Here is a 15,596-nt window from a genome sequence, read left to right on the forward strand (position 1 = left end):
GTAATATTTCTGACGATATCTTAAACTCTACGCGCATACGTCCCGTGCGCAGGGCCAGTCACCGCTCGCTTTGGCATGGAGTGGCGGGCAGTCAGTCATTCTTACCAGCGTCGAGTTCATAGTAAGCAACTTACTGACTGCGCCATATCCACAAGACCCAAATTTATCGGACAAACTTCACACACCTGATGAGATGAGGATTGGTGTACAAATCTGCTGGCTATCCTCCCTTTTGTCATCCCATGGTTACCACAACACATTCTTATGACAAGAGGACCCAATACAGATAAACTAAGGGCAACACTAAATTACGGAATGTTATGTAGGTAAGCTGGCATGGCAGAAATAAGATTAGATGTTTTTTTTTCTTTTTGTTTTTTTTTCTTCTTTGTTGTTTTAAAATTTCTTTGACCACACAGCACACCTTTACCTACTCATATCTGATTGTAGGGCTGATGAGGCAGTGCATCGCATCGTAGATTATTACATGTATCGCCGCTGGGGCAAAACCGACAGGTTACACGCCCAACATAGAAACATTTGTTGGAGCAATTTTGGGCTGGCATGGCAAGGTAAGGTAGTCTAGATGCTTGCTTTCACCCAGGAAAAGGGTATTTCTCCCCCCACGTCTCTGACAAAAGACGGAGGTGGATTGCTTGTCTCAGAGGTTACAGAATAAGGCGAAATATCTGCGGGGCGAAACGGGATGGGCCACCACCAGCCGAAAATAACCCTTCGCACTGTGTTAAATAAACTACTACTACGCTGGCTGCAAGGCGGGTCGGTGCAGCGAATGATGTTTTGACCAGTACCGTACCGATTATTCATTACCTAAGGTACCTTTTCACTACCAGACTACAGTATCTATCTACGTATGTATGTACGTATCGTATCGACCAACCAACCAACCAACCAACCAAAGAAAGCTTCCTACCTCCTCACCTCTTACCGCCTGCCGCAGCGTGTCATTACTCGTCTACCTACACGACCTATCATAGCTTCCTCATTCCTCTACCCTAACGTAATTAGATGCTAGGTCGAACAAGAATCACTGCTGCAGTCCCCCGTGCAAAACCGGCATCTCGTTCTAGACAACGCCCAGTATTTCGATTTGAACATTTTTCATCATTCCGTCAACAGGTGTTCTTTACTACCTCGGTACGCACCATGGCTCCTCCACAGTCGGCACACGAGTTCTTGGACTTTGTCAACGCCTCACCAACACGTGAGTCCCCCGTGACCATGCTTCCGTTGTCGATCAAAAGGAAGAAAAAGGAAAACATCGCTGCAATGCGAAATGCAGATGAAACATACAGAGAAAGCAAGTGCTAACCAGCAATCATCACCCTCATCCATCTTTCCTTGCTTGCAGCCTATCATGCCGTCGCCACGTCGGCCTCCTTGCTCGAAAAAGCCGGCTTTGAGTTGATCAAGGAGCGGGATAACTGGTCCCACTCCCTGCGTCCCGGCGGCAAGTACTACCTCACCCGCAATGGCTCGAGCATCGTCGCCTTCGCCATAGGCGCCAAGTGGCGCCCGGGGAACCCCTTTGCGATGGTCGGAGCCCACACCGACTCGCCATGTCTCCGCATCAAGCCCGTCAGCCGCAAGACCAACTCGGGCTTCCTGCAGGTCGGTGTCGAGACATATGGCGGTGGGCTCTGGCACACCTGGTTTGACCGCGACCTGAGTATCGCCGGCCGCGCCCTCGTCAAAGACGGCGAGGGCCGCTTCGCCCAGCGCCTCGTCAAGGTCGACAGGCCCATCCTCCGCATTCCTACCCTTGCCATCCACCTCAACCGTGCCTCCGAGTTCAACCCCAACAAGGAGACAGAGCTCTTCCCCATCGCCGGCCTCGTCGCCGCCGAGCTGAACCGCACCGGCGCTGCAGCTGCCGGCAGTAAGGACGACGGTTCTGCCGATTCCGCCAAGGACGGCGATTACCAGCCTCTGAAGGCCATGACGGAGCGCCACCACCCGTACATTGTCGACATAGTGGCGGAGCATGTTGGCGTGGCCGCCGACGACGTCGTCGACTTTGAGCTCGTTCTGTACGACACCCAGAAATCTTGCCTCGGCGGCCTCAACGACGAGTTCATCTACTCTGCCCGCCTCGACAACCTCAACATGACCTTCTGCAGCGTCATGGGCCTGATCGAGTCGGTCAAGTCACAGGACAGCCTCAGTTCGGACTCGTGCATTCGCCTCATCTCGTGCTTCGACCACGAGGAGATTGGATCCACGTCGAGCCAGGGTGCCGACTCGAACCTCCTCCCAGCCGTCATCCGCCGCCTCTGCGCTGTCCCGGCCTCGCGCTTCTCCGATGACGCCTCCAGCGACAAGTCGTACCACAAGGTCGAGGGGGAGGACGACTCGGCCACGGCGACAGCCTTTGAGCAGTCGCTCGCGACGTCGTTCCTCATCTCGGCCGACATGGCCCACTCGGTCCACCCAAACTATGCTGCAAAGTACGAGAGCAACCACTCACCCGAGATGAACAAGGGAACCGTCATCAAGGTCAATGCGAACCAGAGGTACGCCACCAACTCGCCCGGCATCGTGCTGCTGCAGGAGTCGGCCAGGCTCGCTGCTGTCCCGCTGCAGCTCTTCGTGGTGAGAAACGACTCACCGTGCGGAAGTACCATCGGCCCCATGCTCTCGGCCAAGACGGGCATCCGCACCCTCGACCTGGGCAACCCGCAACTGAGCATGCACAGCATCCGCGAGACCGGAGGCTCCTATGACGTTGAGCACTCGATTCGTCTGTTCGAGGCCTTCCTGAGCAACTACTCCAAGCTCGAGCCCAAGATACTCGTAGATTAGAATTCTTTTTGCCTTTTACTCTCTCACGGCCAACCTTGGGATGGATAGTGCTGTGTGGCTAGGCCTATAGGTAAAATTTATTCGCTAGATAAAGCTCCATCGCAGACAAGCCAGTTATACACATGTGTTCATTGTACATGTGCTGTTTTGGCTGGACCCCTGCCAAGGACGTATTATGCATGGTCTCAAGCAGATGACCCGCGCATTCACTGCTCCAACTGTGCCAAATAGAACGCTCTAGTCACTCAGTCCAATGCAACATTGCTCCATCTGGGTTACTCAATGTTGAGCTTTCCTCAAGGCCTAACAAACTCGGGCAACTACATTTATCACCTGGACACTAAGTCTATTGAGGTGGTATATAACACGTTGGCCCAAATGTGGCACAATCTTTGTTTCTTTTATCTTTCCTAACTTGCCGGTCAAAAAGCGCCGCTTGGAATATGTTCACAAGAAGAAAAAGGTCAAATGTCAAGTGGGGATATTCCGCCTCCCCAGCCTACACGTCCGTCCTCATTATCATTGAATACCTGACACCTACGTCCCGACCTGCCGGCAATACTGAGCTTCCTACCTCCGGTTCTTGATTAGGTTTTGTAGGTAGTTTCCAAACGTCTTCTTATCGGTCGATGTTGTCATGCATCGAAGGAATTCGGTCCCGTCGATACCTAGCGCAGGAAACAGCGAAGACTGGAGATGGCTGATAAAGGCATCGCCCGTTTTCACGTAAATAGCCTGCTCCAATGCTGCTATCTCGTTCAGCACCTGCTTGGACTGGGCGTCCTTGCTCGGGTTGAACTGCGGATCTTGCAGCACCTCGAAGCAGACAGGGTGGAAGCGATCAATCATGAACTGGTCGAAGCCCGGAATTGCTGGGGTCGGGGCGCCGGTAGGTGCTGATGGATTGGCAGAGATGTTGGCCACATCCGGGCCTCCCCAGACGGCGACGATCCTGGACAGCGTGCAGAACGCAAGACGACTGGCTACCATATTGACATGGCCACTAGTCTTGGCCAAACTCACAACCGACGAGATGATCGACTCAAAGAAACCCTGATTCGTTTCGCTGACCAGCACTGCTCCCAAGTCATTGTCGAGGATGATCTGGAGGAAAGTGAGATATTCCCTCCTCAGTTCCCCTAGTTGGATCTCATCGTCGGTGCCGGTGATGGGTTCAGCGAGTCCCGCAAATACTCTCTGGAGAAGTGGGGTGAGCAGCAAGTTAAGGACATCCGAAATCTCCGTCTTGAAGCCGTACACGACCTGATCTAGCAGACGAAGGAACATGGCCATCTCGTCTTTGGACGAACTTTGTGAAAGGAGACCCTCGATCCACTGCGGAAGTTGTGGAAGCACGGCTGAGCCAAGTACGTTGAGGAGTTTGGAGAAGGCCGAGCGGCAGGCGGCGCGGATATCCATACGAGAATTGAGCTGCCCGAGGGCAATCAGAATGGCCTCGGCCGCCCTGGCAAACTCAGCAGAGACTAGCTTGTCGGGTGTCTGCCGCTGATGTCCCGGCTTCGCATGATCGCCAAAGCCGTGGGCCAAAGTACCTAACGCCATGATGACGTGGTGGATCTGTAGAATGGCTTGTGCATCACCCGATTTGGCTTTCTCCAGATGATTCTCCATGTCTCTGAATAATGGCTCCATTACTGACCTTGCATACAAAGCCTGCTTGTCGACCGGGGTAGCCGAGGTGGATGAAATGTAGCCAATGGCCTCAAACAGGTACAACTGGCTATTGAAGATGGCGTCGGCTGAGTTGTCGGTTTGGTCCGACGACATGTCATCCTCGGAGCCGTCTTCCGCAGACACCTCGGCCTTGATGGGCAGGAGATCCGCGATCGATTGTATTATCGTCTCGGCTACGTTACCGACCTGAGCCCGCAACTGCTTCACGAACCTGTGAAACAGATACCAGGACCGCACCCGAAACCTTGTGAGATCGTAATGGACCAAACGAACAAAGTTCTCCAGCACCCGAGGGATGTAGGAATGATTGGTCTCAAAGAAGACGCAGTAACGAACACAGACCTCCATGTACTGGAGCAGGACTGCCGGATGGGGGAAGTCGGCGATAGCTTTATCACGTCCGGGTTAGCTTCCAAGCTGGTCTGTGTGACTTTTAACAGCATCAAATCAAGTGGCCACTTACATGATTCAACCAGCTTGCGCATGATAACATTGAGCCTCTCCGCAGCATTGCTAGATGGTTGACTCTTGGCGGCCAACCCTTGATTGGGCAAGGCCAATTCCCCAAACTGTAGCAGCTCGTGCAGCGCGAGATCTATGTCCCGCCAGTCCATTTGTGCACCCCGCTCGTCCAAGTTCTGCAGCGTAGTTGCGACAAGATTGCTCATAACGTCGATGAACAAGTTCTCGTCCACAGCCGCTACACTCTTCTGGAGGTTCTGCAGACGCTTACGTAGTTCGAGGAAGTCGGCCTCCTCTTCAGCTTCTTCGCCTTCGAACCAGTGTGAAGTTTCGTCGAATCGCATCTTAGCGACAATGGCATCCATGATGGGTCGTAGCATTTCTCTGTAGGCGTCGGGTAGCTCGGGGACCTTGCGCAAAAACGTAAGAATATCTGTGAGGGATGGTATGACGGTTGAGCAGACCTCGTCGTATTCATCCGAGAAAAGGCGTAGCAGCAGCGGTAGGAAATCTTGCAGATGCTGTCCAGCCTTTGCCCGTGTCTCCTCTCCTACGGACCCGTCCTCCAGAACCTTGACAACGTCCGTGACGACCACATTGACCAACTTCGCCACGGATTCTGCCAGGTCGCTATCGTATCGGTGAGTACCGCGGAACTGGCTGAGGGGTGGGCTGGCGACTAGCTCTGAGATGATTTGACGCAGGTTCAAAAAGCTGATAAGCTCCGTCTTGTCCGCAGGCTTCATCTTCTTGCCTGCTATCTCAGTGAACGCCTCGATCGCTGCATCCCGGACCATGTCGGCTCCACCTTGGGCGTTTACACGTCCAATGAGAGGGAACAGCAAGTTGAGCATATCCTGGGTGATTACCAGGGATATGTCGATCCAGCTAACCCACTTGGCCATAACCTTTAGTGTGTGCTCTAGGATAGCGTCGTTTCGTCCGGTATACTGCGAAAGCAAGTCCTGCCACGACTCGACCACAATCCGCATATCCCTTTCTCTAATGGCATCCTTCAGCTCGGCGTTGCGCTTGCCTTCGTTGCCCTGGCGGGCCAGCATGTTGTCGGCGATCTCATCGTGTACGGAGCCTAGGATTCGCAGGTACAGAGTAACACCTCGGATGTTGTCCCTCTGGCGAGGGTTCCCATCCGACGAGGCCGTCAAGGCGAGAAAATCCGTGAGGAAAGTTTCCCAACCCGACTTGTACAAGTGTGCAAACAGATATGTCAGAGTCTGTGTGAGCTTGTTCTGCAAGCTGGGGACATCTGGCTCATCCTGAGCACCCGGGCCATAAGTTCGCTTGACATAGTCGAGCAGAGAATCCTTGAGGAACGTGAGGCTGGCAGCATCGAGCTGCTGGACTTGCACAGCCAGGTTAACGATCTCAAGAGATACAAGACGAACCACGTCGGCCGACCGCGGTGACTTGGTAAAAAGCGTCGAGCATATGTGCCAAGCAGAGGGATCTGCCCGAAGCTGCTGCAAGAACTCGAAGGCTTGGCTCTTAAGAGAGGGGTCGGACTGAGGGTCCCAGGCTATTTGGATCGCGTTCTCGATCTATAGCGACCGACGAGGCAACCACGTTAGCCACACATTTCGATTCACACCCGTCATGTCGACACCAAATTTGTTGCGATGCTGTAACTGCCTGGAGTGAGACGAAAGGCTAGCAAGACAGAGACGTGATCCTTACCTGCGCATCCATATTGCCTGGTTACGCCGCAGCCGGCGGGGAATTGGAGTTAGGTTTCGAGAATGAAGATGGCGAATCTGCGAGAATTTGCCTCGTGGATATTGATGGTTTCCAGTTTTGGGTTATCCAGGTTAGTCAGCTGCGGTTGAACGGCAGCCCTTTGCTAGTTCATCCAGCATAGTTGGGACTCTCGGGCGGTGAAGTTGAGGCAACTACCTCCGCGCGCACATGTCTGATAGACACAAGCTGGAGGTAACGTGGGACTTGAACAGGGGGAGATTATGCAAAGCTTCGGCTCGGTACCTAAAAAAAGAGGGTGGGTAAAATTCGTGAGGGAGTCGGACTGAGCAAGTTCAACTGATGTGAGCAACGCTTTGATCGGGATTGCAGTGCGTTTGCAAGTTGGTGATCGAGTTTTTTGTGAAAGAACAAACCCCCCCAAGTCGTGCGAGAGTGCGGGAAATGATGCGACTGGGAAGTATCCTTGACTACTGTAGGGTTGACGTTTGATTTTGTTCTTTTTGCTGGGCCCAAAGGCGGGGCACTCACTGCCTGCCACTTCGTCACGCGTGTAATTTTGCTGCTAGGCTAGGTACCTCGCTACGTAAGTGCCCGCGCACAAGTTCCCGTCCCACACCCCGCCAAAGGGGGATCCATATTTTGATCATGGCAGCCCGGCAGCTTTGGAACCAGATACCAGGGTACAAAAAAAAAAAAAAAAAAAAAAAAAAAAAAAAGAAAAGACCACTGGAATGGGTAAAACCAACATGGTCGGTATGCTACTTTAGGAAATCCACAAATGATGGACATCTAGTTTAAATCACAGCAAGGGGTCATGGTGAACATCTCAGACACTGAATCTTACGAATGAATAATAAAAGGGTATTTATTTATTTATTGTTTGTGGACTGGTAGCAGCCCTCCCATTACGGGATGATTATTGATGCATTTCGTGACCATTCATTTCCTGAAATTCTCCAAGAGAAACTCTTCTCTTTCATCCTGAAGCATGACGACTCGTTTGAACGGGAGTTTACGAGGTCTTCTTCTTCTTCTTAGGAGGCTTCTCTGTCGACTCCTCCTCCTCCTCCTCATCGTCGTCGTCATCGTCTTTACCACGGCCACCCTTGCCTCCGTCACTCTCCTCATCAGAGCCAGTTCCCGAACTCTCGTGGTCAGAGTCGTACTCTTCAGCGACGTCACTTTCCGATTCGGTCTGGAAGTCCTCGTCCACACTCTCCTCGTCCTCGTCAGCTGAGCCCCGATCGGCCTTGGGTCCCACTTCGTCGTCCGAGGAGACCATCGCCTGGTCGCGCATAGCGGCCAAGAGGTTGGCATCCTCGTCGATCTCGTTCTTAACCCGCAGCTCCTTGGCCTGGAAAAAGGTCTCGAGAGCCTTGAGGTCCTCACGGTTAATGTTGCTGAACTGCGATGAGCCGCCACCCTTCATGTGAATCGTAATGTCGAATGTCTGCGTGGCCGATACTGCACCGCCCACACGCGAAAAGGTGACGGACTGCGTCTGCTCATATGAGATGTATGTTGCCGGCTTCGGCACGAACATGAATGCCTTTTCCAGGCAGTACAGGAATCCCTCGCTTGCCTTGATGGCGCATTTGATGCCGAGCTGGCCACGATGTCTGTTAGGGCAAGGGTTAGTAAATGTCCCAAAATACTCTGGCCGGTATTCGATCAAGATTTCATCTTACGTCTGGAAGCCCTTCGCCGGGGCCGTTATCTTCTTGTTGGCCAAGCCCCTGAAGATGTAGGTCACAACCTGGTGTAGTGGTTGCTCATAGTGGCCCTGGAGCTTGTCTTTGTACTTTCCGTTCAACTCCTCCTCGGCCAGGTTGAGATCCAGCGTAACCTCCTCGTCCCTCTTGAACTGCATCACAATGAAAGGGTAGCGGGTCTGGCCCTGGCGCAAAGGCGGATCCAAGCCGATACAGATGAGGAAATGCATCTCATCAGGCTTTGGAAGAACCATGAACTTCTTGATCGACTCGTACTGCAACTTGTAGTCGTACGTCTTGCCCCGCAACCGAAATGATGAATCGTACATGTCGATATCGAAGCGACCTCTGATAAAAATTGTCAGTAAAAATTACTCTAGAGGTGGGGGGAAAGCTCATGGGGGAATCTGGAATGGACAAACCTTGGCGTGAGATGCAGAACATCCAGAAACGTGGCGATGGTGTCACCGGCAGTCTCGCCAATGTCCGCCTTCTCGATCAGCGTATCGTAAAACAGCGTGACGGCATTCTTCTCCTCCTCGTCCGCATCGCTGCCTGCGTCTTCGCCCTCGGCCTCCTTTCTTGTCGTCGTGCCGGGGATGTAGAACCTGATCTCGGTGAGCTGGTCTTTGCTCGCAGTAGGCTTCTTCTCCTTCTCGCCGTCCACGCCAAACTCGACCGCAATCTCGTTGCGACCCGCCAAGTTCGTGTTTGAGATCTCCGAGTACGGCACCTCGAACGAAGGCCGGTTCTGAACGTTGAAAGTGAGCTCCGCCTTGCCGAATTCCGCCTTGCCCCAGTTCCAGCCGCGTAGCGAGTGTTCCTTGTTTTCTAGGTTGTGGCTGTACCAGTTTTTGAAAATTTTGCTCAGCCGCTCGTAATCCTGCGACCGCGCAAATCCGTCAGCAGATGCTCTCTCCGCTTGATGGTTTGGCTGCTACACGCCTGTCGGGATGGCGCTTACCTCTTGTTGGAAACCGTCCAGTTGAATGAGACCTGAATTGCGCTGAAGAATTTTGAGCTGGTAACCTTTTGCTGCTCGGCTCCAGTTTGCGCCGCCGATGTTGCTTTGGTCGAGAGTGAAAGCATCACCGCCGCCAGCAGGCTTCCAGCCGAGACCGTTCTCGGCGAACCTGCATTTTCCCGACTCCCTCGAGAGGTTGAGATAGATATTGTCGAAACTCTCACTGATAATCATCATATTCGTCAGTGTTTCCGATCAGGTATGACTAGCGGCGCTCACACAAGCTCCAGACGATAGTTCGGTGCGCGCATTGGGCAAAACAGTTACATACACAACAGACATGATTTTTTTTTTTTTTTTTTGGTGCGCAAACAGCGCGCCCGGTTTTATGTCCTTCTCAACCGATGCTTGAATGAAATTGATTGACCGGATGCTCGATACTGACTGCGGACGGTGTTGAGGTTCGATGATTGATGGGTAGGTTGTAGTTTGTGTTAAATTTCCTGGGAGGTCGCGTCCGCAACGGAATTTGGCAAGCAAGTGGACGCGACTTTAATGGAAGACCCACTTTTTATTCAACAACCTCTGATATGGTTCTCTTACTGCTGCCATTTCACCTAACAATCTTTAATCACGACTACATCATCAAGCTTGCCCATGACTATCATTAGCTCTGGAACTAATAGTTTTGGAGTATCTTTTCACACCAGATCAGAGTACAACTTGTATTCCAAGAGTAAACATTACTAAAAAAAAAATCCCCTTCGTAGCTGTATTTCACCAACTCCAGCCTTTGCCTCACTTGTAATTCAGCTCCGGGTTCGCTCGAAAGTTACACTGGCACCTACACTCGGGCACCGGACACTCGGCGTGCCTTGCAAACCACTGCCGTGCGTGATCCAGATGCAGCACGTGTTCACACTTTAGGCAGAAGGTCGGGAATCGTGCCGCAAGCTTCACCTCTGGGTCCGTAGACGCCTCGGGCTTGTCCGAGCGAGGCATGCCGACAATCTCTAAACAGACGACGCAGCGAGGCAGGTGGCGCTTGCAGGTGGGACAACTGATTCCGGCGCTGACCATCTTTGCCGTCAATGGGTTCTGCTGCTCCAAGCCTGGAGCTGAAGTAGGCGCCACGACGGCAGCGCCCCTGGACATGGACATCTCGGCGTCGCAATAGATGCACCGCAGCGCGATCTGTCGAAACGGCGGCGCGATTGTCGGCTGGCCGTCCCGTTTGCTTTTCTTTGTGCTCTCAACCTCGAACTTGGTACGTTGAAAGTAGGCCTTGTGCCTTTGCAGATACGCCCGGTAGGCTCTGCGCCATGCTGCGCAGCGGTAGTCCTCGACGTACCGGGGTGCACAGATGGACATGATGAGGATCGCGCTTTGCACATCATGGAACTTCTGGACATACTTGGCCAAGATTTCCACCATGTTGTCAGTGATTCCAGTGAGGACGATACCCGAGATATCTCCCGTTTCGGTCACGTCTCGGACCTCGGCAGTCAGCCACTGTGACAACTCCTCATCATTCAGGTACCTGACTGCAACGTATGCTCGCTCACGTAATGGTAGAGAACGCTGGTTTGCAATGGTGAGCCAGCCACGAGTGGCAATCAGAGACGAGATGGCTCTCAGATATGGATCTTTCTGGGAAGCTATGTTTTCGTCAAAGTCGAGATGTTCTTTGGCCAAATCGTTGTCGCCTCGCATCATAAGCTGCAGTGCCAGCGAGACGAACATCAGTTCCGGATGCTCGGCACTCGCCCTTTTGAGCAGTTTTATCGCATTCTTTGTCTCGCCCTTGAACAGTGCATGGGCCGTAGTCATCGTGTGCCAGGTACTTGTCTTCTCGGAGGCAGGGGTCTCCTCAAACTCCAACAGGTCGCTGGTACCTGATCGGCCCCAGCCACATATTGCCAAGCATAGACGCCGATGATGCACCTTTTTGGTTTCGGCGCCATCGAATTTGGGAAGTGCCTGTTTTGAACAAATGGCGCTGATACTCCGCTCCCAGGCTGCCGAGTCTGGTAGTGCAGCGCCGCCATCAACCAATCTGTTTAAAGGTTTATTCCCTGTTCATATCAAGTCAGCATAATGCACGAGGTCTGTGGTTATGGACAAGAGCCGAAAAAGCCTCACCGAGATCGCTAAACCATATTGTGGCAACTCCCATGTAGCTCAAGTCCAAGGGTGCGGCCGTCATCCCGCTATCCTGAGCCGCATCCTCGGCGCCTGCATATTAGTTAGCCAGGCTCAAAGCTTTTTTTGGCGTCAGTGTATCTTACCTGCAATCCACGCCCATGTGTCTCTCAGCCAAGGGTCGTCGGCTACAATCTTCCGGTTCCTTTCGCAGTCAAAGAGATACATCTCTTTCGCTCTCCAGAGCATGACGTGGTCGATAAAGAGCTGAGCCTCGCTTGGAAAACCAAGAGTGAACATGGTCGTGGCGAGAAGCTGCTCGTGTCGTTCCCGGTAGGTGATTGGATGTTCACCCTCATGAGTGAGAGGGTTCAGGGACTTATCAGTGTTCCTGGAGGGGATACTTCTCTGGAGCCCCTTGGAGGGGAGCGTGTTTTTTGCATATTCTCTCAGTATCCTTAATTTTTCCGCCACCGTGGTAGCTGTCCTAAAGGAGTCTGGGAGCGGCGGGGAGCCCTCCGCTTCCAGGTCTTTCAAGTGATAGCCACCATGAAATGGAGATTGTAGCACATTGGCAACCACTGCTTGTGCATCTGGTTTGGGCTCCTGGAAGAGTGGTATTTCGGAAAGTGCATCCTGCATTATCTTTGGCGCAAGAATCTCTCTCGCTTCCTGAGGTTCAAACTGTACAAGATCATGATGATCGCCACTAGCTGGATATTGTCAGCACTAAGAAGGAAAACTTGACCTGGGTCTGCTGGAGGACTCCTTACTCTCCAACCCTCTATTTGGGGCCTGCCATGGGGAAAGTTTATACGGGTAGGAGTTCGTGAAGGACGGAACCTCCAGTATCTCAAAGTCACTGTTGGCCCGTAGTACCAACAGTCTCGGCTGCTGTGCAGCGTTTGCGTTGGTGACCCAATCAAACGATACAATTCGCTCGTTCTGCTTGGTGGGATCCAAGAACTTGCTATCCATTTCATTGGATTTGTTCACTTCCAAGAGTTCAGGGCTACCCTCGACCCGATAGGTTTCGTCGAGACGTTCGGGACTGGTCGACATTACTTTCAGCTGGCCCGTACGGGATAGCACTGCAAGCATGCCTCGCCTGTCTCTGCAGTACCGCATAGACCTGATGAAGGAGGTCGTGATGTCGCCCAAGCTGTCGTCTGATTCAAGTCCCAGGGCATTGTTAAGCTGCAACGCACCGCCCCAAGGGAAGGATGGCTGATCCTCCGTGGCTGTGGTGTAGGAGGGAGAGGCATGGAACCTGCTGGTCGCGCGGCGGTCCCAGACCATGATGCCGGGATTATCAAGGACTGAAGAGGCAAAATAGTTGGGGTCCGCATAATCAATTGCAAGATTATTACAGCAATGGGTGCGGAAAGTTGTGGCCCCCGACGAAGGATCTGTAGGACAGGGACACAAAACTTAGTCTTGGGTTGTTTGCAGCAACCCGATCTGGCAAAGCAGCCCTACAACATCTGACAAGTAAAACCAACATACCACGTAGATCGTGAATCCGCAGACCGTCTCGCTTGGCGCCTATAACCAGGGTGTTTGGGTTGTCCTCGAAAAACTTGACACTCGATACAGAAACGCCCATTTCGTTCTTGTACACAGGGTCGGGGAACTTCAAGTTGTCGGGCAACCCTCTAGGACTCGCCTGCGTAATGCTGTCTAGCTGGCTCACATCCCACACGTAGAGACTGTGATCACCCCGGGCCCTCTCCAGGCCAACTGCCAACTTCCCATTGGTGTTAAAGGCTACGGCCTGGCAAGTGCGAGGCGCTCTAGGCCTGATGGCCGACATGGCCTTGGACTCGCCATCGATCCTCAGTATGTTGACATCACCGCTCGAATTACCTACGGCCAGGATATCCGGCAGTGTAGGTGACCAGTCGTATGTCGTCAACAGAGGGATGTTGTCGTATGTGAAGAGCTTTTTGCGGTCGAATGCGCCGTTTCTGGCATGACCAGTTGGCTGATATATATCAACTCTTGGGTTTTGGAGACTAACATGGAGAAAATAGTCTCGTGTGGCGCTTGGATACCATTTTATCAGCCCTGGTTCTGGCCGGTCACCCATGGCTAGGTGGGTTCCCCTAACGAGCAGGGGACGAGATTGCCACGTTAATTGGGGTCGTGCACATCAAAATTCTTCGGTCGTGATACACTTTGTAAGTCGTGGGTCGGATGATGACCCATACTCAAAGCTGGCTACCCGGGTAGTGTATGTGAATAACCATATGCTTGTCCAGAACTCTCTCTACTGTTGATCAGCAATGGCGCGACTGAGCCTAGGTAGACGCGCACATCGCAGTCCCCTTGACCGAAGGGGCTGATGAAAGCGGCCGATGTTGCCCTACAGCCGTCTGAGAATCGAAGTGAAAAAAAAAATAAATAAATAACAAAATTGCTGACTTTGGTTTTTTATTCTGTCGGTAAGGCGAGTTAACATGACATAGGTTGAATGTAAGGTGCAGCTGCGTTCCTGGTAGGTCAGCTCGAGGACTACCCACAATACAAGGATACTCCAGTGGGGAAAATCGGATGCGGGGGAGATAAGATAAGGTGGCCGGCGCAGGGGGAATTTTTGATCACTTCGGCGCAGATATCTATTCTCGCAAGAACAAAAAAGTAATGCGACACATTGAACATTGGGGAAGGACAAATAGAAACGCATCTGGACAGAATCTTGTTGAAGGGAAAACGGATTTTGGTCTTGCCCAATATAATTGCCACGGTCCAAGCTCCCCGGATCAAGTTCTCTTTCTTTCGCCTGCTGTGACCTGGACGAAACAGCCACATTAGCCAGCAACCGACAGGCGGCCGAAGATGGGCATCAAACGACCTCATGCGTCAGTTGACGACATTCATCCCGACCGTGCAAGCCGCATAGAAGGCGGCCCCGCACAAAAAAAGTACAAACAAGCACGGAAGAATCAAGTAGACGCCGATGGCTCGCTGGCGGCGGTCAAAAAGCGGGCGAGGAACATCGAGCGCGCCCTGTCGAGGCAGAGCGCCTCGGAGATGCCGCCCACCGTGCGCGCAGAGCTGGAGCGCGAGATGTCTGCCCTCAAGTACAGGATAGAGAGCCACCAGGAGAAGAAGCATAGAAGCCACATGATTGGAAAATACCACATGGTCCGGTTTTTTGGTTCGTTTGTCCCGTGACGCGGTTCTGTGGCCAACAATCCTTTCCCCTTGGACCTTTTTGGGTGTATTTTTCTACTGACACTCTTTCCGGCTGCAACCAATAGAGCGCAAGAAGGCACAAAAGCTCGTCAAGTATGTGCGCAAGAAGCTTGACCAGGCCGAAGATCCGGAGCAGATTACCGAACTGAAGAAGGACCTGCACACGGCCGAAGTCGATGTTAACTACGCCATCTACTTTCCATTCCTCGAGCGATACGTCAGTCTGTATCCAAACACGGACAAGTCAGAGAACCAGTCGGACGCGAAATTGGCCCTGCTGCGGTCAGAAAGACATCCCATTTGGACCGAGATTGAGCGGGCTATGGAGTCTGGACCGAGTGCACTGCACCAGCTGCAAAATCGCAAATCAGCCAAAACCGCCACCAAGGCAACCAAAACCAAAGCCAACACCGCCAGCAAATCTCGTGCGGAAAAAATGTCGGGAGAGGCGTCCGACAAGAAGGGCAAGACAACTGTTACCAAGAATTCTAAACAGTCTTCAGAAGCCCAGTTAGATGAGAAGGATGAAGATGGGGATGAGAGTGACACGGGATTCTTCAATTAGCCGGCGAATCTTGTACAACCCGTCCAAGCGGATGATCAAATTTTTGTTGTTAGCGCTTTAGTATACCCCCGAGATGCATTGTCTTATCTTTCAGTCGTGGCGAAACAAACTGTAAGGCATGTATTTATGTCAGCTCAATAGGCATGGCGCCGGGTTGTACTGCACAAGTGAGTGAGCATTCATCTCATGATGTATTTGGTACCTCGGGACAAAGATAGAGGTGAGGCTGTATGAATAAGATCGTAAGGGTTGGGGTTAAATTCAGCAAACGCCATCCACTCGTAACCAAGCAGTTCTATCTACACAAGCTACAGCCTCA

General features: G+C 52.4%; 5 protein-coding genes across 5 annotated transcripts; 2 read left to right on the forward strand and 3 right to left on the reverse strand.

Annotated features, from left to right (window-relative positions):
- Window positions 1–1,029: 1,029 nt before the first annotated feature.
- PpBr36_00433 (uncharacterized protein) lies at window positions 1,030–2,823 on the forward strand (the record flags this gene model as incomplete). Its single annotated transcript, XM_029887626.1, has 2 exons — window positions 1,030–1,225; window positions 1,373–2,823. The coding sequence occupies 2 exons, from the start codon at window positions 1,030–1,032 to the stop codon at window positions 2,821–2,823; spliced, it is 1,647 nt and encodes a 548-aa protein (XP_029752396.1).
- Window positions 2,824–3,393: 570 nt separating this feature from the next.
- On the reverse strand, window positions 3,394–6,687 carry PpBr36_00434 (uncharacterized protein; the record flags this gene model as incomplete). Its single annotated transcript, XM_029887627.1, has 3 exons — window positions 3,394–4,907; window positions 4,982–6,539; window positions 6,676–6,687. 3 exons carry the CDS (start codon window positions 6,685–6,687, stop codon window positions 3,394–3,396), a joined length of 3,084 nt encoding a protein of 1,027 aa, XP_029752395.1.
- Window positions 6,688–7,708: 1,021 nt separating this feature from the next.
- On the reverse strand, window positions 7,709–9,609 carry PpBr36_00435 (uncharacterized protein; the record flags this gene model as incomplete). The annotated part of the gene is made up of 4 exons (XM_029887628.1): window positions 7,709–8,315; window positions 8,385–8,756; window positions 8,831–9,291; window positions 9,373–9,609. The coding sequence occupies 4 exons, from the start codon at window positions 9,607–9,609 to the stop codon at window positions 7,709–7,711; spliced, it is 1,677 nt and encodes a 558-aa protein (XP_029752394.1).
- Window positions 9,610–10,170: 561 nt separating this feature from the next.
- Window positions 10,171–13,603, reverse strand: PpBr36_00436 (uncharacterized protein; the record flags this gene model as incomplete). The annotated part of the gene is made up of 5 exons (XM_029887629.1): window positions 10,171–11,447; window positions 11,515–11,607; window positions 11,661–12,227; window positions 12,288–12,923; window positions 13,021–13,603. The coding sequence occupies 5 exons, from the start codon at window positions 13,601–13,603 to the stop codon at window positions 10,171–10,173; spliced, it is 3,156 nt and encodes a 1,051-aa protein (XP_029752393.1).
- Window positions 13,604–14,352: 749 nt separating this feature from the next.
- On the forward strand, window positions 14,353–15,277 carry PpBr36_00437 (uncharacterized protein; the record flags this gene model as incomplete). Its single annotated transcript, XM_029887630.1, has 2 exons — window positions 14,353–14,674; window positions 14,778–15,277. 2 exons carry the CDS (start codon window positions 14,353–14,355, stop codon window positions 15,275–15,277), a joined length of 822 nt encoding a protein of 273 aa, XP_029752392.1.
- Window positions 15,278–15,596: the final 319 nt, after the last annotated feature.

This window comes from Pyricularia pennisetigena, chromosome 2 (genome assembly GCF_004337985.1).
Source record: "Pyricularia pennisetigena strain Br36 chromosome 2, whole genome shotgun sequence".
Taxonomy (NCBI): Eukaryota; Fungi; Ascomycota; class Sordariomycetes; order Magnaporthales; family Pyriculariaceae; genus Pyricularia; species Pyricularia pennisetigena.